General features: G+C 40.0%; 1 protein-coding gene across 3 annotated transcripts in view; it reads left to right on the forward strand.

Annotated features, from left to right (window-relative positions):
- The first annotated feature begins 663 nt into the window (after nt 1-663).
- Nucleotides 664-19,923, forward strand: part of LOC116053191 (mitogen-activated protein kinase kinase kinase kinase 5-like) — a 45,306-nt gene continuing 26,046 nt past the window's right edge. Inside the window, exons 1-4 of one of the 3 annotated variants that reach the window (XM_036001014.1) lie at nt 664-1,040; nt 17,515-17,572; nt 19,166-19,256; nt 19,342-19,406. In XM_036001014.1, coding sequence (XP_035856907.1) covers nt 921-1,040; nt 17,515-17,572; nt 19,166-19,256; nt 19,342-19,406 — 334 coding nt within the window. In that variant the 5' untranslated portion in view covers nt 664-920. The remainder of the gene's footprint in view (nt 1,041-17,514; nt 17,573-19,165; nt 19,257-19,341; nt 19,407-19,923) is intronic. The other 2 variants (XM_036001012.1, XM_031304171.2) reach the window with 2 other exon arrangements.

Consider the following 19,923-nt stretch of genomic DNA (forward strand, 5'->3'; position numbering starts at 1 on the left):
CCAGTATGTAACCTTTAAAGAATATTCAGACCAGATACACAGCTGATAAAGTGACTTTAACTTGTTATCAAGATGCAAAGGGTGCCCTTATTTATCGGCAGGGAAATGCTGAGCAGGAAGCTGACAGGGAGCTCCAAACACGAGTGACTGTTCTTGCAGAGCTGCAACACACACACACACAAACAGACACATTTCAGTAGGCGTGAAGCTGAGACTGAAACTTACGCTGAAAACCCCAAACAGCACAACTGCAACTAATCAGCTACAAGCCACACACACACACACACACGCACACGCACACGCACACGCACACACACATACACACACACACACACACACACACACACAGGATCTTAACCTTTAATTCTAATCTTTACTCTGCCCACATTAGCTCTTTATAAAGTGGCACCATTTCTTCATCTTGAAATAGTTTATTTTTTTTATGTTGGTCCCCACAAGCACAGAAACACAAGAACGCAAACACTATAATAAAAAACACACACACACACACACACAAATCTGTAACACACTGACATAAAAGTCTGTCTTTCACTCATGCACACACCCAACAGGAAACAAAATTGGATTATGTAAATGAGCTGGTAAAAAAAAATGTTTGAGAGAGAAGAGAGGCAGGTGTGACAGAGGGAGGGAGTGACAGAGGGAGGGATGATTGATAACAGGCTGAGAAACAGAAACAGGAAGGTGTGAATGTGTGTGTGTGTGTGTGTGTGTATGACGGCAGCTGAACGACACACGACAGGCAAAGTCACTTTTCTCAGCAACTCACTTCTTCTGGGAGTTTATCCATTTTGTTGCCTGTAGATGTTCTGAGTGTGTGTGAGAGTATGTGAGGGAGAGAGCCAGAGAGAGTGTGTGTGTGTGTGTGTGTGACATGCCTGAAGAGGAATATTAGCAACATGAGCATCAACATGGATTCCCAACACAGGGCAGCTCTGGATATCTCCACCAGGAACCCTCAGGATGATTTTGAACTCCTGCTGAGAGTCGGAGGAGGAACGTACGGAGAAGTTTTTAAGGTCAGAGCCTTCAGCTGCTATTTTTAAACTTGTGTAGTACTGCTGCTGCCACTGATCCGAGTTTCACTTCAAACCAGAAAGGAATTTAAACTTATGAGGAATCTAAAACATTTGAAGAATCTTTGAAAGAGAAGGGCTCCTTGAAAGAGTCTGAAAGACTTTATTTTAAGATCAAAAAGAAATGTATGGCTGAGTAAATTCGTTAGTATGAAGGGGATGTTTGTCACACTGACTGCTAGCGTCTCAAGTCAAGCATGTCTTACTTCCACCTACTTTGGTTCAGTTTTCTGTATCCCTTAAAATACACACTGTACCAGTGGTGGAGGAAGTATTCAGATTTTTAACCCAAGTAAAAGTAACATTGCTACAGTGTAGAAATACTGTAAAAGTAAAGTAAAAGTCCTGTCTTCTAAATCTTGCTTAAGTAAAAGTACAAAAATAGTAGCATCAAAATATCCTTAAAGTAGTAATAAGTACTCATTATGCAGAATGGCCCATTTTATAATAATGTATATAATATCATATTATTATGCATTAATGTGTTTATTACTTTAACATTTATACTGCTTGGTAGCCTAGGATAGTTGTTCCCAAAGTGGGGTCCTGAGTCCCTCATGGGCCCTTCAGGGGTTCTAGGGGGTTCCCAGCAAAAAGGGGAAACATTTTTTCACAAAAGACTTTCATCATAATTCCATCCTTACGTAACACAATGACAGAATGTATAACTATTTTGGTCATGGGTTTCATATACTTTCTGTGATAAATCATCTAGGGCCCTATTTTAACGATCTAAGCACATGGCGTGAAGCGCCTGGCAAAGGTGCGCCAGGTGGAAAAGTTTAACGGCGGAAAAAATTGTCTGTGCACCGGGCGCATGGTTCAAAAGGGTTGTACTTAGTGTCACACACAACTCCATGAGATGAAGCAGGCGTTAAAATAACAATAAAATGCTGCGTTATTGTCTTTAGACCAGGTTTTTGTTGGTCAATGGCGCAATCACTTTACGCAGCCTCAAGATAGCAATACGCCAAGAATGCACCTGAACACACCTCCCTGTAAGACCAGCACGCCCATGGGCACACAGATATGTGCAGATGCTTTTGCTATTCAAACGACGCAGGCACTGGACGGGAAATTGACAACTGCGTCGGTCTTAAACTAGCAAAGACACTTGCGTCGGGCTTTGCACTGCATCAGGTGCAAGATAGGGGCCCTAGAGATTTCGAAAATCCTATCAGATGGGAGACCCTGCGACGAAATCTTATGAAATGGGGGTCCATTGTCTAATTTGTGTCAGTTTAGGGGTCCTTGACATCACAAAGTTTAGGAACCCCTGGCCTAACTTGCATGGTTGGGTTTAGGAAAAGAAGAACAGGACGGTTGGGTTTAGGAAAAGAAGAACGGGACGGTTGGGTTTAGGAAAAGAAGAACGGGACGGTTGGGTTTAGGAAAAGAAGAACGGGACGGTTGGGTTTAGGAAAAGAAGAACGGGACGGTTGGGTTTAGGAAAAGAAGAATGGGACGGTTGGGTTTAGGAAAAGAAGAACGGGACGGTTGGGATTAGAAAAAGAAGAACAGTCGGTTGGGTTTAGGAAAAGAAGAATGGGACGGTTGGGATTAGAAAAAGAAGAACGGACGGTTGGGTTTAGGAAAAGAAGAATGGGACGGTTGGGTTTAGGAAAAGAAGAATGGGACGGTTGGGTTTAGGAAAAGAAGAATGGGACGGTTGGGATTAGAAAAAGAAGAACGGACGGTTGGGTTTAGGAAAAGAAGAATGGGACGGTTGGGTTTAGGAAAAGAAGAATGGGACGGTTGGGTTTAGGAAAAGAAGAATGGGACGGTTGGGATTAGAAAAAGAAGAACGGACGGTTGGGTTTAGGAAAAGAAGAATGGGACGGTTGGGTTTAGGAAAAGAAGAATGGGACGGTTGGGATTAGGCCTTTCATACTACTCGCTACCGTTGTCGCTCTTAGTGCTACGTCATCTTCAAACGCTGTGTAGCTGCTGCTCTCCCCGGTGCGTTCTACACACACGCTGAAGAGCGCTTTTTGCGTTGTTTCTGATGCTGACAGCCACTGACCAAACTTTTAAATTTTCGTATTTTACGAGTTCGGAGTGAGAACGGGTTGAATGGAAATACTCAAGTACTTCAAAATTGTACTTACTGTGAGTACCGTACTAGTACATGTACATAGTTACTATATGACTAGATGTTCAGTTCCTCATGGTTGAATAGATTGTGTCCTTCTCACCGGAAATGTCTTGATAAGTTTGAAAGGAAAAATAGGTGTGATTGATTTCAGTTTCATTGGTTGATAGCAATCACAACTCAAGTGCAGGCTCCGGCCCTGCTGGAGGAAGTGGTTTTACACAAAGTGAAAGTATTCTACTTCTTTTGACAACTTTACTCCAACTGAAACAGAAGAAGTCAGCCTAAACTCTGGGTTGTAGTCAAACTACGTCAGTGTCTTGTTGGTCGTCTTATTTTAGGACCTCAAGTTCTAAACAAAAGTTAAACACATTATTTGAAAGCCAGAGACTTTCTATAGGATGATTCAGCTTCAATAAGGAGTCAAAAACTTTCAGCTGTGCTAAGAAAGTACAGAAAAATACTATACTACAACGTGAGACAAGTGCGTCGGAGGGGGATAAGCAGGTCGAAATTGGCAAAAAAAAACAAAAACTTTATATATATTTTTTGCAAGTTAGACAGTGTATGGCGGGAGTTTTCTTTACAGCTGTGCTAAGATGAAATCTAACGCGACCCTGACTGGGTGTCTCACTGCTCTTTCTCATGTTTTCCCCTTTCATGTGATTTGATTTATTTGTATTTTAGTAAATGTTTCCGCTCTTATGTTGAGCACAGCTGGGGGTTTTGTTTGTCAAGGTGTTTATTGAAAAATAGACTTTTCATTGCAATTTAAAACATTTACTAGCAAAATATGATGGAGCTGATTGAAGATTTAAAAGATGTTGACTTTGAGCTTTTGTGTCTGGATGTTGAATGAGCAGCACCTCGAACATGTTGCTTTTATGTAGCATCTACAATGAAAATATACATTCAACAGAAATAATTTAATACTACTTTATTTTTGTCATGCACCACTGCAGAATTAGTTCCTCGTTGCTAAGAACAAACATCCTTTACACAGTTCAAGATGAAGTGTCAAACTTTAAATGTAAATATTATGTATGAACCAAATAATTTTCACATAACATTGATACAATGGCAGTATAAAAAAAAATACTCAAAACCTCTTTCGATACCACGGCAAAAAGGGAAAAAAGTCCTACAGGCATACATTTATTAACAACTTAAAAAATAATTTCTCGATTGCTAGGGTAGTTTACGAGGTGCACCTGAATGCACCATGACATTGGAGTGAGGCTTTACATTGTTTGTTTACATAACACATGGGGAAGGCAAACATGTTGCCCCACCGGTGACTAGCAAGAGGGGTTTCCAGTTCTGTTTGTTCTCCGTTATCTCCGAGTCCAGCAGTATCCGTGCTGTCTGGAAAAGTGTAGCTGCAGGCTACCGGTAAGCTAACATTTCATGCTGTGTCTTTAGCTGCATGCTACCTGTTAAGCTACGCGATGGTCTGTGTGTTGTTGTTTTTTTATAGCTTGGGTACTTTCTATACTATTAACGGAGGTTGTATCGTTTTAAACTTGTGGTAAATCGACCTTAAACAGAAGTCATTCTCATCTTTAAATAGTGCTCTGGTGAAATTAAACTGCCGCCTCCTTTTTTCCATAGTTAGCCTACATGATACAAGCCTACAGAGATTAAAGGTCACTCCACCCAAATTACAAAGAAGCAATTTATTTAAGTTAAACCCTTGGGATGCACCATCTCATTTTCAAAACATGGAAGTTAAGAAACATCTTCACCTTTTCCTCTGTTTACTCTGATGTTTATTTATGATATAGTGCATACACGTGATACTGGTAAAACTTGGTACTGACATTTAATGTCCCTGACAGTTTATAATAGAATACCTACAAACCTAATGTTTAAATTCCCACCAGCCCTAGCTAATGCTAATAGCATGCTAACATACGAATAATACTACTAATGTTAACATGCTAACATGGCTGACAGAATTTTGTCTCATTCATTTGCTAATACTCTTGTTCAGGTGTTCAGGTGTTCAGGCGTCGGTCTCTCAGACTGGTTAGTATTTATTTATGATAATTTGGGTCAGAAATTTTGATTTATTCTCTAGAAAGTTGCTTTGCTTCAGTGCTTAAACTCGCTAGCTGATATAGATTTGTAGTATTTTAAAGAATGTATTATATCAATCAGGGACATATTGCAAATAAGACTCTCACCAGGAGCTATATGTTCCATTCATGGTCTCACCAATTCAAAATGGATTGAGTTTGATTTCAATATTATTAAGAATTAAAATGTCATAGTAGATTTGGGCTCTAGTTTGAGCTTGTAATTTACTTTTGAGCGGCTGTTTGCAGTGCGTCTCTGAATATTATGACATGACATTTTGAATATCAGGCTTTACAGAGGCATGTACCATAAACTAATCTCTCCTGTGCTTAAACTGTTCAACAATGAAGTGCAGTAAATGTTACTGATGCAAAGCAGGTTAGCTGTAGAGGGATCACACTTCCTCTAAACAGGTCAGTTGATTTCTTCTGTTTTACAGAGAGGGACATTTGCATAGTAAATCTTTCTCAACACATGGATGCACACACACATACACCCACGTATAGATATTATCAAACATGCATGTGCACTCAAGTTACATGTTGCTACAATCACAGTATAGCGAGTTCAGTCTGCAAATGCAGCACTTATGCACCATGAGCAGCAGTAAGAAAGGAGAGAAAGTAGACCACTATAGAGATCAGGGGTAGAATGTAACAAAGTACAGTTACTCAAGTACCGTACTTAAGTACAGATTTTAAGGTACTTGTACTTTACTTGAGTATTTCTATTTTGTGCTACTTTATACTTGTACTCCACTACATCTCAGAGGTAAATTGTGAATTTTCTACTACACTACATTTGTCTCTCAGCTTTAGTTACTTTTCACATAGTCTCGGTTTGCCAGACCTTCCTCCACAGCGCTGTGGAGGAAGGTCTGGCAAAGCGAGACTATGTGAAAAGTATGACTAGTCCACACAGCATTCCGGGATGGGAGAAAAACGTGCTCTGGTTTATTGGCATTTCTTTAAACCAATCACAATCGTCATGGGCGGCGCTAAGCACCGGACAGAGCCACGGTACCTCTGCAAAATAGCCTCGGGAAGGAAGTTTTTTCGGTGGAACATGTGTACGTTCAAAAGTTGTTTTAGTTGTGCAACAGAAAACTGTCTGGATTTACCCTGCAGAGATCTGAGGAGCAGTTAACCATAGTCCTCACACATCCACCGGAGTTTAGAATGCCAACACAAAGGAAGCCCAAGGCAACGGATCCGGAAATCCAGCGGAATTTACGTCGGCAACGGAGCAATCCCGGAAGTGGAACGTCGAGGATATAGACTACTTTTCAGATGACAGTTTTTCATCCCCTCCTTGTCCAGTGGAAACCATGTATCACCAGATGTGTTGATGATGATGAATGTTTGTGATAAACTAAAGGATGAAGTGTTCCTTTACGTGTTGAGAAAGAGAAGAACATTCTCCTCCTTCTTAATCTCAATAAAGTCTTTAAAAAGCCTCTCGGATCAGCTGGAAAATGCATCGTCACAAAGCTGAAAACAGAGCTGTTTTTCTGACACCATGACAAGTTTTAAAACATTTTAGAGATACGTGGTTCTCACAGGACAGCGACGCTACAAACATATGATGAATTTATAGAATATGATGCACTGCTGTAGACTAAACTACCCAACAGTATATAAAGGAGCACAACCTTAAACATCTACAGCAGTAAGATGCAACATACACATTAATGCAGCAGGAATATTAATCCAGAAACATCTGATATAATAATAAAACAGTGACAGTGAACATTTTACTGCACAATTAGTACTTTTACTTTAAGTACATTTTCTGATAATACTTAATACTTAAGTAAGGTTTTGAATGCAGGACTTTTACTTGTAGTGGAGTATTTTCACAGTGTGGTATTAGTACTTTTACTGAAGTAAAGGATCTGAATACTTCTTCCCCCACTGTTGGAGGATGTTGGATGACCTTATTAATACCAGAATGTCTGTGTATAATGGTGCAGCAGCAGGAGGAAGTGTTTTAGCCTTAACCCTCCTGTTTGACCCATTTTCAAAGTTTCTATATTAAAAAATGTGGGTTTCTTTTAACAAAATTGCCCCAAAATAACATTCTCTTTGTGAAGAGCATCTTATGGAACCCATAAGATGCTCTTCACAAAGAGAATTTTATAGCATTATCCTGACTCAACTTTGACAGATCTGTGATTATCCATTACCTTCATTCCTCTGATCTTAACCATTAGTCAAAATCATTCATCATTTCTGCTTTTTTCTTACACAAAAATTAGAAAATTTCATATAAATGAGGTTTATTGACCATGAATTTCAAAAAAATAAGTGTAAAACTAGTGCAAATAAATAGGTCTAGTGGTGAATATACTGGCGTTAATGGAAAAAAAGTGCCAAAAACTTTGAAATAAGCGACAAAAACGTAAAATAAAAAGCAAGCATAACGTGAGGAAAAAGCAACAGAATCGTAAAAAGAGTGTTAATTTTGACCCGGGAGGACAACATAAGAGTTAAGTTGTAGAGGCTCACACACAGCTCCTTTAGGAGGATCAGTTAGAGGAGTGGACGCTGACATGAGGACAGTCAGAGAGAAGGATGTGGATGTGGTGACTGCACTGCACAAGTCAGATTTGCATAGTACAACTGGCTGCATTTTTGTTGTCGTCTGTGAAGTGTGTGCTCTCGTCTTTGGTTCATCCTAACCCATGAGATTTGATTCACGGTGATTTTCACTGCTCAAGATAACTACTCAGGTTTAATCAGAGGCTTATCGCTGGCAATTCAGATCCATGTTCTCATCCTTGCATAAGAATATAAATCAGTTTGATGGTGTCTCATGTCATAATGCTCCATCACATGTTTTATTTGTTACACAGTGAATATTGAACTTTAGCTAAACTTTTAAGAAAAAATCGCAAATCGAATCGTAATCGCAATATCTGGCCACCCCCAAAATCGTTCAGCCCTAGTCTAGATCAACAGATGTCCAAACTTTCATTAATTAAAAAATAATGAATTACTAGTGTGTCATCTCAGCCAGCAACACATCGTGGTATATATACACTATGGAGTGGTTCCGACAGCGTCAGCCAACTCTTGATCAAAACCTAAAGTTAAAGTTTTTAAGCAACACAAGATTATACAAAAAGTAATGGAATTAAAAAAAACAATTAAGAAATTGTATATTACAGAAATAAAGAGAAACAGTATCAATTGCCCATATTAAGTAGTTCAGTGCAACAGTTACGTTAAATTGACTGTGTGAAAGAAGAATCATCAGAATAGCAGACATGGTGGCATGCACCCAGGCAACATTTCTGCCTGCTGAGGCACACAGTGCACACTTCCTTTCTCTAACTGTCTGCCGGTGTGCTGGTTCTACCTGTTAGACAACAACAACAACAACATCACAGCAAAGAACAGAACAGGTTTATCATATTCAGCCAAGCATCTGACAACATGAATACACTTCCAAAGAGAAGGGAACTGTATGTCAGCATTCATTGGTAAAAGAAACTGGAAGCTTAGCATCACAATGTGTGCAGATTTAAATAGGAACAGCTTCCCGTTTCAGTGTCTGGTGCACAATGATGCAGCCTATAACAAGCCGGAATTAACATTTAGCAAATCATCTTCAAACTTCACGATAAAACAGGTTAGTCTAGGGTTAGCGCTGTTGGAACATCAGCTGAACATACTATGGGCTGACAAATCACAGTTTAAACTAGGGCTGCACCATATCAGGACAATATCTAATTGCGATTATTTGACTGATATCAAATTGCGATATAATTCACGATTTTGGAGGGAATGATCACTTTTGCCTCATTCTCATTGAAAAATATTCAAATTAAAATGAATGTGTGGTTTGTGTGAGGATCTGACTGTGATCTGACCCCCCCCCACACACACACACACACACACACACACACACACACACACACACACACACACACGTGGTATATTGACCATCCTATAACTTTCTATAAACTTTGTCCTAAAGGTATGTTATAAGGGAGTCCTATGAACTTTACTCCACATTTACTGAACACATCTGGAAACTGTTAACATGAGCAGAGGTCCTCCCAAGACAGAAGAGATCTTTTTTGGAGTTGTGCCAGATAACAGGCATTGATTGGTCAGTTATCTGGTCCAATGGTATACTTACAAATATCACGTCCTATGTTGATACAATGCATAGGATATATACGGTGTGCACACAAAGAAAAGGCATAGCGACAAATTTTGAAGATTGGGTTGGTCGTTCTCCAAGCTCTCTGCAGGAGTTTGTAAAATTGATGCTGAATCTTTGCTTGTAATAAACCTTTTTATAATCAAGAACAGTGTTGGCGGATTCCTCTTCATACAGCATCACAGCATTACTATTTAAGGCACCACACACACATACAAACATACACACACACACACACACACACACACACACACATGCGCGTTTTCAATAAAATTGCGATTCAAAAAAACCCACAACAACTCAATATATAGAGCCCAGTTGCACCGTTGTGCTTCAATAATGTCATGCTTCAAAAATGTAAGTTTGAATCATTTCATTCTTCTTCTTTTGGGTTCAAAACTATTTCACATGTAAATACAACATCTGGTGTCTGAATTATACTGTTTTTTATCTGTTAAAATACTGGTAATTATTGAAGGAAAGAAGAAGAACATCGGTATAACAGCTGATTCCAAACGTTTGAACGGCAGTGTAAACACAAACAGCAGTGTCTGCAGAGATATGATCTGGTGGGTTTCCTCTGTGTGTCTCCATTCATATATGGTCACATTCAGAGGACTCGAGGATCACTCTTTAGTCACTTTTCTGACGTGATCAACAAAGTCTTTTCAGTTGTACCTATTTCCACTCAGACCTTATTTTGCACACTAGTTCTTGACCCAGACATGTTCCTTCCCATCTAGATTTGAAATATAAACGTCTGTTTGATGATGGATGTTTTCTTCTTGTCTGTGAAAAAATATAAGTGTAACTTTGGTGCAGGGCTTTGGGAACTGACTCAGACTTGACTTAGCTGACTGCAACTCTGCATCCGATCGTGTCAGGATCTTTCGTCCTCTTACAGTAAAACACCTGACTCTCCTTATCAGATGTGGCTTGTGCTACTAAGCTGCAGTCAGAGTTGCTGTTCAACGTGGTGCAACTCTTGTTTCAGGCCTCACAGAAGCTGTGGGCTGCACCTGTGTTAAGTGTGCGACCTCAGACACAAAAAAAAAAAAATAAAGAAGTGAGACAAAAGAGCAGCAGACTACATAGAGAAGCAGAGTCAAGTTTACTGTGTCAGGTTTCTGCTGAAACAGTGTGTTTGTCTGTGTGTGTGTGTGTCTGTGTCTGTGTACATCTGTGTTTTACAATTAAATGTGCTTGACTTTCTGGTTAGGGTTGATTTATCTTTAACCCAAAAAAGAGGAAGAGAGATCATTTATAATGCCGAGAACATCAAACAAATGCATCCAAACTCCATCCCATAACTAGTGTGTGTGTGTGTGTGCGTGCGTGCCTGCATGTGTGTGTGAGAGAGAAAGTGAGGGAGCGTGTGCTTTAGTACTTTGTGAGATCAAATGTCTTAATGAAATAATCTTACTGTATAAATGACCTGTAAACTAAATGACCCACAGTCAAATGAACGCTGGATTATCTCTTTAATATCTGCGAGTCAGTGCCTCCACAGTGTCCCTGCTGTGTTTCAGCCATGCTAACATGAACTAATCAATGATTGAATGTTCCTGAACTTCCTGAATACAAAGATGAATCATCCTCTGTGTAAAAGAACTCCCAGTCTAACAACTAAAAAACAAATCTTTGTGTGATCTAATCAACATTAGGGCTGTCATTTGTTATTAAAAATTCAAACCGTTCGACCGTAGTTAATATTCGAACTGTAACGATCTGTTCAAATTCTAAATTTACAGTCTACTAGTGCGGTGCCGGTTCAAAACATGCCTGTTGGTAATGGGCCGATTGCTTAGCCTGTGGTATTGCTCCTTACAGCTTTCTCGAGAACTGCTCATACAAACGTCACATTCACATTGCGCTTCCTTGGGTCTTGAGCAAAACACCTGCCATGACATACTTCACACGCCACACACCCAAGTTGCAGCTACTCGTGGTGTTTAAGAACCCCCACGTTGTTGCAGTGATTGACAACTTTAAGAAAAATCTGTTGAATGTTTTATATGTCATTGACTGCTGACGCCTCACTCCCCTTAACCTAACATTCTCAATCCCAACTTGTCAACATACTGACGCTTAGTTAGGACCCAATGGTGTCACTTTCTGACTCACTGGGTATCCCCTCAGCGTCATTTTTCAATGTGCAAGGTAAAACCACTTAGTTAGGAGGATTAGGAAAAGACGGTGGGTGGGGTTAAAAGATGTACATTTTAGTGACACGCGGGACAAGAACGGGACACAAACCCAAGATGTTGTTTCAAAGTGTGTGTGTGTGTGTGTGTCTGTATCACAGAGGTCAGAGAAAGGAAAGACCCCTGAAACTAGTAAACACACACATCAAGATGGAAATGTTGCTGTGGCTTCTGCTGTGATGTCCAGTTGTGTGTGCGTGTATGTGTGCGTGTGTGTGTATGTGCGTGTGTGCGTGCATGTGTGTGTGCGTGCGTGTGTATTGGTCGTTTACTTGTAGGCTGTCTTTCCTCCCAGTGACCTCTCTGATGTCACACACACTGACACTAACACACACACTCCTTCGATTGAGTGGAGTTTCCATTGTCATTGTTGCCACCAAATGCTTTTGTTTGTCTCGACTGTACTCCACGTCTGACTACTGTACACAGGTTCTGCTGCTTCCCATAAGAAGTGATTCACCTGCTATGAATTGCTCTGTTTAAGAACTGTTGTGTAATAACGCGTTCAACAAGGTACTTTACTGGCACATGCGACCTGCTCTCTCACAATAAACATGACTAAACTTTCTCAGAAACACATTTCACAGATATATCAGAAGAACTGTGCAGCGAACAGCCTCTGCTGATCTTCACGTTCTGTCAACACTGTTACAATACCGTTTTGTAAAGTGGGCATATTTGAAAATGAACACCAAGCTTTTTAACTGCTTTCATTTGCGTTCAATTCATTTCTCTGCGTTTTGAGGGAGCACATACAGTATACTAGGACTGTGACTCTCCTTCTAGTAACTTTATATCCACGTACCACTAGAGCTAATCATAAAAACAGGCCAGTAATCTAACTATATATATATATATATAGTTAGATTACTGGCCTGTTTTTATGATGGAATGATGGAATTCCATTGAAAAGTATATATATATATATATATATACTTTTCAATGGAATTCCATTGCTAGGCAACAGCCTGGCCCCTTGTTAACTTCAGTTAATGTCATTCGCTTACATTGCAACAGGAAATAAACTCGGGGCCACTTAGAATGGTTATGTTTACAACTGTGAAATGGTTGTACGTATATATATATATATATATATATATATATATATAAAAAGATGTCTGTGATAAATGTAAGCCAGTTGTTTATGACCGACTGTCCTCCACCGCGACCACAACACCCCGACTTTCCACTGTGCCATTTCAACGTCATAAACATACGTCCAACTGTGAAGTGTCAGCTTCCATTACAGTTTATCATTTTAATTTTTCCGACAAAATGAGTGGCTTGACCGCGGAGGTGGTCACCGCCTGCCTTCTAGTCGTGTCTCGAAAAAGTTGCCTCTTTTTTGTTTTCGAGAGGAAAGTGTTTCTCATTTGATTACCATCCTAACACAACTGCTAACAACATCCTGCTCATTTCATGAAATATGACAACAACCTTGTTTTGATATAACGGTTCATTGACGACAGGGAAAGACAAGTGTAACTGAAAATACAATGTTCGGAATACGAATTACGAAGCATTCTATCTTTTGATTGTAGTCATAATACTCTCCTGCTGAAAAGATTGGAACTTTTGATTGATATTTGGTGCTCAAATAACCAATGTGTCATGTGTCAAAAATCCCTCTGAGGCAGTGGAGTTTCCGTTGTTGTGCACCTGTCCTGCCCTCGCTGACCGAGTACACTTGACTGTTTTGTATTTCATGAGTGACAGAATGTGAATGAGTAGGTGGCCAGTCATGTCTAAACTACTGTCTGGTATATGCAATTGTGGAAGAAGTATTCTTATATTGTATATAAGATCATTTACTTAAGAGTGTAAATACCAATACTTGGTAGGCAGAATGGTCTATTTCAGAATATATTATATTGCTGAATTATAAATATTGATGCATTAATGTGTTCATCATTCTAAAATTAGTAGTAAACATTCTGATTGCAGCTTCTTAAATGTGAATTTTTGTAGTTTCTTCACCTCTGTGACAGTAAACTGAATCTTTGAGTTGTGGACATCGTCTTGGGCTTTTATTTAATTAATTTGTATTAATCACTTTGTGACAGAACTGTAGGGTGATGGGAATGGTTCAAGTGGAGGGAGGGTTTGGTGAGCAAACGGTCTCGATCAGAAGACGTCAGGTGATATGGAGTGATGAACGAAGCAGGGAGAAGGCAGGGTTTGATACAACACCAGTGGTATTTTATTTTATCATTCAGGTTGAATTTGATTCATCACATTGTCGTGTGCTGCAGAAAGTGATAAAGATAATACAATTAGTGAAAGTGGTCAATTAACACATAAATTAAACAATTATACAAATGAACAAAGGAGATGTGAGTTTACTACTCACAAATGCACAGGCTTTAACAGATAATTCAAACAAACACAAATGCACAGGCTTTAAGATAATACAAACAAACAATCTTTCCACATGGCTCATGGCACATGTCTGGCAAACAAAGGAATTCAGTCAGCAGTGCACATGTTACCAAAGTGACAGTAAATCATGGCATAAAACAGTCAAAAGTGATAGATTGACTCACGTTAACTCACGAAGACGCACCCAGGATGCATTGGAGTGCTGGCAGAGAGTGCAAAGAATGAGCTAAAGGGCTCACAATCAATTTATAGGCAACAGGTGAGGTGGGCGTGGTCAGGTGGCAGGTGGCAAAAGTATCCTTGAAAGAGCGAAATGGAGTGGAAAGGAAATGGAATGGCAGGAGTCTTTTCACTTTGTATTGCCAATGTGTGAGCGGATTGCAACGTAAAAACTGACACCTTCCTTCTTCCTACTTTCTCAGTTGGACTTTGCCAGGAAAATCCAAAGGATTAGAGGTTTATGCGAGCTCCAGAGAGCCTCTTCAGCCCCCCTACAGTGCCAACAGCGTGCAACACTAGCTAACGTTAGCTTAGAAATGGAGTCCGCTAACGTTAAGAAACAACTGGCACCCACCACAACACAGTGTCCAACACAAAGTTCACATAAAGAAGCCCGTCTGGCGAAACGGGAATGTGACCGACGTCGGGGGGGGGGGGGGAACTAGGGCATTTGATTCACGTGAGCAACAGGATAATGTCTGCAGTTTAATTTACTGCCACCAGTGTTATCAATAACAAGGATTTTGGGAAAATTCCACAGAGAAGGCTACCTTAAATAATAATATATGAACTCTAGTCTTGCATTGCCAGATCGAAAGTCTGGCTACATCACAGATACATTCTGGGATAGGAGAAAATAACAGCCTGGGTTTTTTTTTTTTAAACCAACCACAATCGTCTTGCTTTTATCCAAAGCAACTTACAATTGCTATATATATCAGAGGTTGCAGGCCTTTGGAGCAACTATGGGTTAAGTGTCTTGCTTAGGGACACCGGTTGATATACACTCACCTAAAGGATTATTAGGAACACCATACTAATACCGTGTTTGACCCTATCCTATCAATATGGGCCAACATTTCTAAAGAATGCTTCCAGCACCTTGTTGAATCAATGACACAAAGAATTAAGGCAGTTCTGAAGGCGAAAGGGATCCCCCACACCATTACACCACCACCACCAGCAGCCTGCACACTGGTAACAAGGCATGACGGATCCGTGTTCTCATTCTGTTTACACCAAATTCTGACTCTACCATCTGAATGTCTCAACAGAAATCGAGACTAATCAGACCAGGCAACATTTTTCCAGTCTTCAACTGTCCAATTTTGGTGCGCTCATGCAAATTGTAGCCTCATTTTCCTATTTTTAGTGGAGATGAGTGGTACCCGGTGGGGTCTTCTGCTGGTGTAGCCCATCCGCCTCAAGGTTGTGCGTGTTGTGGCTTCACAAATGCTTTACTGCATACCTCGGTTGTAACGAGTGATTATTTGAGTCAAAGTTGATCTTCTATCAGCTGGAATCACTTGGCCCATTCTCCTCTGACATCTAGCATCAACAAGGCATTTTCGCCCCCCAGGACTGCAGCATACTGGATGTTTTTCCTTTTTCAGACCATTCTTTTCTTTTCTTTGTAAACCCTAGAAATGGTTGTGCGTGAAAATCCCAGTAACTGAGCAGATTGTGAAATACTCAGACCAGCCCATCTGGCACCAACAACCATGCCATGCTCAGCGTTGCTTAGATCACCTTTCTTTCCCATTCTGACATTCACTTTGGAGTTCAGGAGATTGTCTAGACCTGGACCACCCCTCTAAATGCATTGAAGCAGCTGCCATGTGATTGGTTGATTAGACAATTGCATTAATGCAAAATTGAACAGGTGTTCCTAATAATCCTTTAGGTGAGTGTAGTAGTGGGAATTGAACCCAGATCTCCCACACCAAAGGCATGTATCATATCCACTGCGCCATTACCACCCCAAAGCAATTGCACAGAATGCTGAATAAGACATAGTATAGGCATAGACATGAACAAAATGAACTCTGATGGGGTAAAGTACTTTTACTTGCAACATTATACATACAGTACATTATTTTAACAGCAGCACATTTAGTTGTTTGTCTGCAGCCTTTCTGTTTGACATGAAGTGTCATTCAGCTTAATACTGTATTATTCTTTTATAGTAAAAGAACTTTTAATCACAATGTTACAGAGAAGTCGTAACTTGCTGTAACAGAAAATCAGCTTGGACCCATTTGAACAATATTAATTTCTGAACAGTTTCTGTTTATAAATAATGTGTGAATAAACAGAAAGAGAAGAGAAGTGAGACCTCTTTCTGTTACCACACTTTCAAAGGTCATCGTGTGTGTGTGTGTGTGTGTGTGTGTGTGTGTGTGTGTGTGTGTGTGTGTGTGTGTGTGTGTGTGTGTGTGTGTGTGTGTGTGTCTTTAATGGTGTGGGTTGATGCTTGTTGCACTCCACTGATCTGGACAGAAAAATGCAAATGAAGCTCTGTTGGCACTCACCACATTTACAACGACTACTGTAGGTACATTTACTCAAGTATTGTACTTCAGTACATGTTTGAAGTACAAACATACTTGTACTTGAGTGTTTCTATTTTATGCTACTTCATACTTCAACTCCACCACACCTCAGAGGCAAATATGGGCCTTTTACTCCACTGCCTTTATTTTGAAGTTACTTTTCAGATTCAGATCAATACTACAAAATACAATCAACTAAGAAATGATGATGTATAATTATAGGTTAAGCTGTCCAGCTGTTTATAAAGTAGTTAAATGAGCTCCACCTTTCCCATCTGCAACATTAAAATGACGAACACCTGAATGCATCAAAAATGAGGGCTGTGTATCGTTCAAAAATGTGCGATACCAGTACCAATTCCGATTGATACCGGTTCCTAAACGATACTTTTTTCGATACCAATTTTATTAAACAAAAAGAAAGTTACAACATTACGGCACAAATCTTTATTTATTTTTAAGCTCCTACTACGTGAGCCCTGTCACTGTGCGTAACGTAGAGTTTTCCCTGCGTGTCTCTACGACGTGCAACGTTAGACAGCCAATCAGCAGCATTATTAGATCTTGTTAGAAGCATGCTGCATGCTTATTGGCTCACTGACACTGATGAGATTTACTCCTAAGGTATTGAAATTGTGTATTGATACTCGATACTAAGGAGGCAAGTCCGTCTGTGCCTAAAAAGTATTGAATTCGGTACCCAGCCCTAGCAATAATTATAATCCAGTGATATAATATGATTCTGAAATGGTCCACTCTGCATGATGAGTACTTTGCGTGTATTTTGATGCTGATACTATTGTACTTTAGTAAGATTTTGTAATTCAGGCCTTTTACTTGTAACAGAGTATTTCTACACTGTAGTATTGCTACTTTTACTTAAGTACAAGATGTGAATCCTGTAAAAGTAATAACCAGTATATGTGTCTTTGTGTGTTCAGGCACGTAACAAGCAGAATGGAGAGCTGGCAGCCATTAAGGTCATCAAGATGGAACCAGGTGAGATTTGTTTTTGAATGTTTATCCTTTTAAAAGAGAGGCATTATGACTTGTTTGTAATAATGCCCGAGGCCTGAGAGGACACTGAAAAACAAGCCTCTAGATGTTCTACCTAAGCACTTGCATAAAGGTAACCAACATGTTTCCAGCCTAGTATATTTACTCATTTACTCAAGTACTGTGCTTACATATGCTCCCATGGAGGGATCGTCATATTAAGGACTATCCTGAATAAAAAAGGGAGAGTATACGTGTACAACTAAACACACACATATCAGTTTTAAAAAGAGCTTATTGTCTGTTTAATATCATGTCCTTGTTTCAGGGATGTTTATGTATTTATAGGGAAGTGGTACTTTAACGGCTGAGCGGAAGCTGCATCTGTCAGTATTTATGATTAGACAGACAGTGTTGGAGGAAGTATTCAGATCCTATACTTCAGTAAAAGTACTAATAACACACTGAAATTACTCCTCTGCAGGTAAAAAAGTCCTGCATTTAAAAATTAACTTAAAGTGACTATATGTAACTGTGTAATGTTCCATCTGATGATCATAAATGACCTGTAACAGCAAACAAGACTTACGGTGAAAAGAACGCTATTTTATATAGTTTTTATTAATGCCTCTGCCCGGGTCCGATTTTTCCCACAAAGTGACAGAATGATTTACGGCAGGTAGACGGCGCTACAGAGCACACATTCTGTCGGGGCACAGATTTTGGTGTAACACTGGAAAAGCCTGAAGCCTGTGTTATTGTATCCAGCCAGGTAAAAAAAAAAATAGCAGCATGGCCCAATGGTTAGCACTTTGTCCTCACAGCTAGAAGGTTCTGGGTTTGAATCCAGGTCGTTCCGGGCCTTTCTCTGTGGATTTTGTATGTTCTCCCCATGTTTGCGTGGGTTTCCTCCGGGTGCTCCGGTTTCCCCCACCATCAAAAAACATGTATTAGGTGCTCCAGTCAGTGCCCTTGATCAAGGCACTGGCTCAGATCTGGAGTTGGTCCCCGGGCGCTGTAAATGGCTGCCCACTGCTCCCTTGAGGGATGGGTTAAAATGCAGAGAATGAATTTCGCTACATGTATGTGTATGTAACAAAGAAGTACCTTTAAACGATGCATCTGTAATGTACTCTCTTATTGTAAATGAAAGATTTTTCTGTCTGAGCAAAACATTCATCGCGACTATACAACCTCCCGGTAACGCTAACTCAGTAATCTACAGTGGGCAATACAGCACCATAAAGAAATGAGCTTTATGACAGCAGGTGTGATAAAAACAATACCACTTTTGTCCAAAGCGACCGCTAGACTCATCACAACCTGAAAGTTATAGCCACTTTAAGTAAAAGTATGTAAGTATTATCAGCAAAACCACCTATCTCTAAAAAGTCAACTTTTCATAGTGTCAGAAAAACAGCCCTGTTGATCCAAGAGGCTTTTCATACTTATACCTTACACTAAACTCAAAAGGAAAGGAGCTAGATGTCTTAAAGACTTGGTTAGCATGTAGCGTGTATACCCACTAACTGTGTTCATAAGTAATGTGACTAAAATAATAAATATGTCTTCCCCTCTTTCTGTCTGGTTCCACAGAGGATGACTTTTCTATCATCCAGCAGGAAATTGTCATAGTGAGGAGCTGCAAACATCCCAACATAGTGGCTTATTATGGCAGCTACATACGGTGAGTGGTCTGTCTCTGTGTCCCCCCCCCCCCCCCCTCTCTTATAAATCTCAGATACAGACGTTAACTCCTCTTTTGTCTTCAGAGCCAATAAACTGTGGATCTGTATGGAGTTCTGTGGAGGAGGCTCCCTGCAGGATATCTACCATGGTGAGTGAGTGAGTGATTGAGTTTATGTTTATGTTTTATGTTTATTGGTTTCACACACACACTAATGTATGACTATTTGGTCATGGGTTTCTTTCTGAAATAAAACATCTAAAAGCAAAAATACTATCATACCCTGAATTGCATTGCACAACCATGTTACTTTTCCACTTCCGGGATTGTTCAGGTGCCACCGGGAATTTGGCCGTATGTCCGTTACTTTCCGCTTTCTTTGTGTTAGAATTCTAAACTCGGGTGGATTCATGAGGACTATGGTTAACTGCTCCTCAGATCTCTGCAGGGTAATCTGTCTGGACTATCTGTCCAATCTGAGTTTTCTGTTGCACGACTAAAACAACTTTTGAACGTACACGTTCCACCAAAACAAGTTCCTTCCCGAGGCTATTTTGCAGAGGCGCCATTGCTCCGTCCGGTGCTAGCGCCGCCCAAAATGATGGTGATTGGTTTAAAGAAATGCCAATAAACTACAGCACGTTTTTCTCCCATCCTGGAATGCTGT

This window comes from Sander lucioperca, chromosome 5, assembly GCF_008315115.2.
Source record: "Sander lucioperca isolate FBNREF2018 chromosome 5, SLUC_FBN_1.2, whole genome shotgun sequence".
In the NCBI taxonomy this organism is placed as follows: domain Eukaryota; kingdom Metazoa; phylum Chordata; class Actinopteri; order Perciformes; family Percidae; genus Sander; species Sander lucioperca.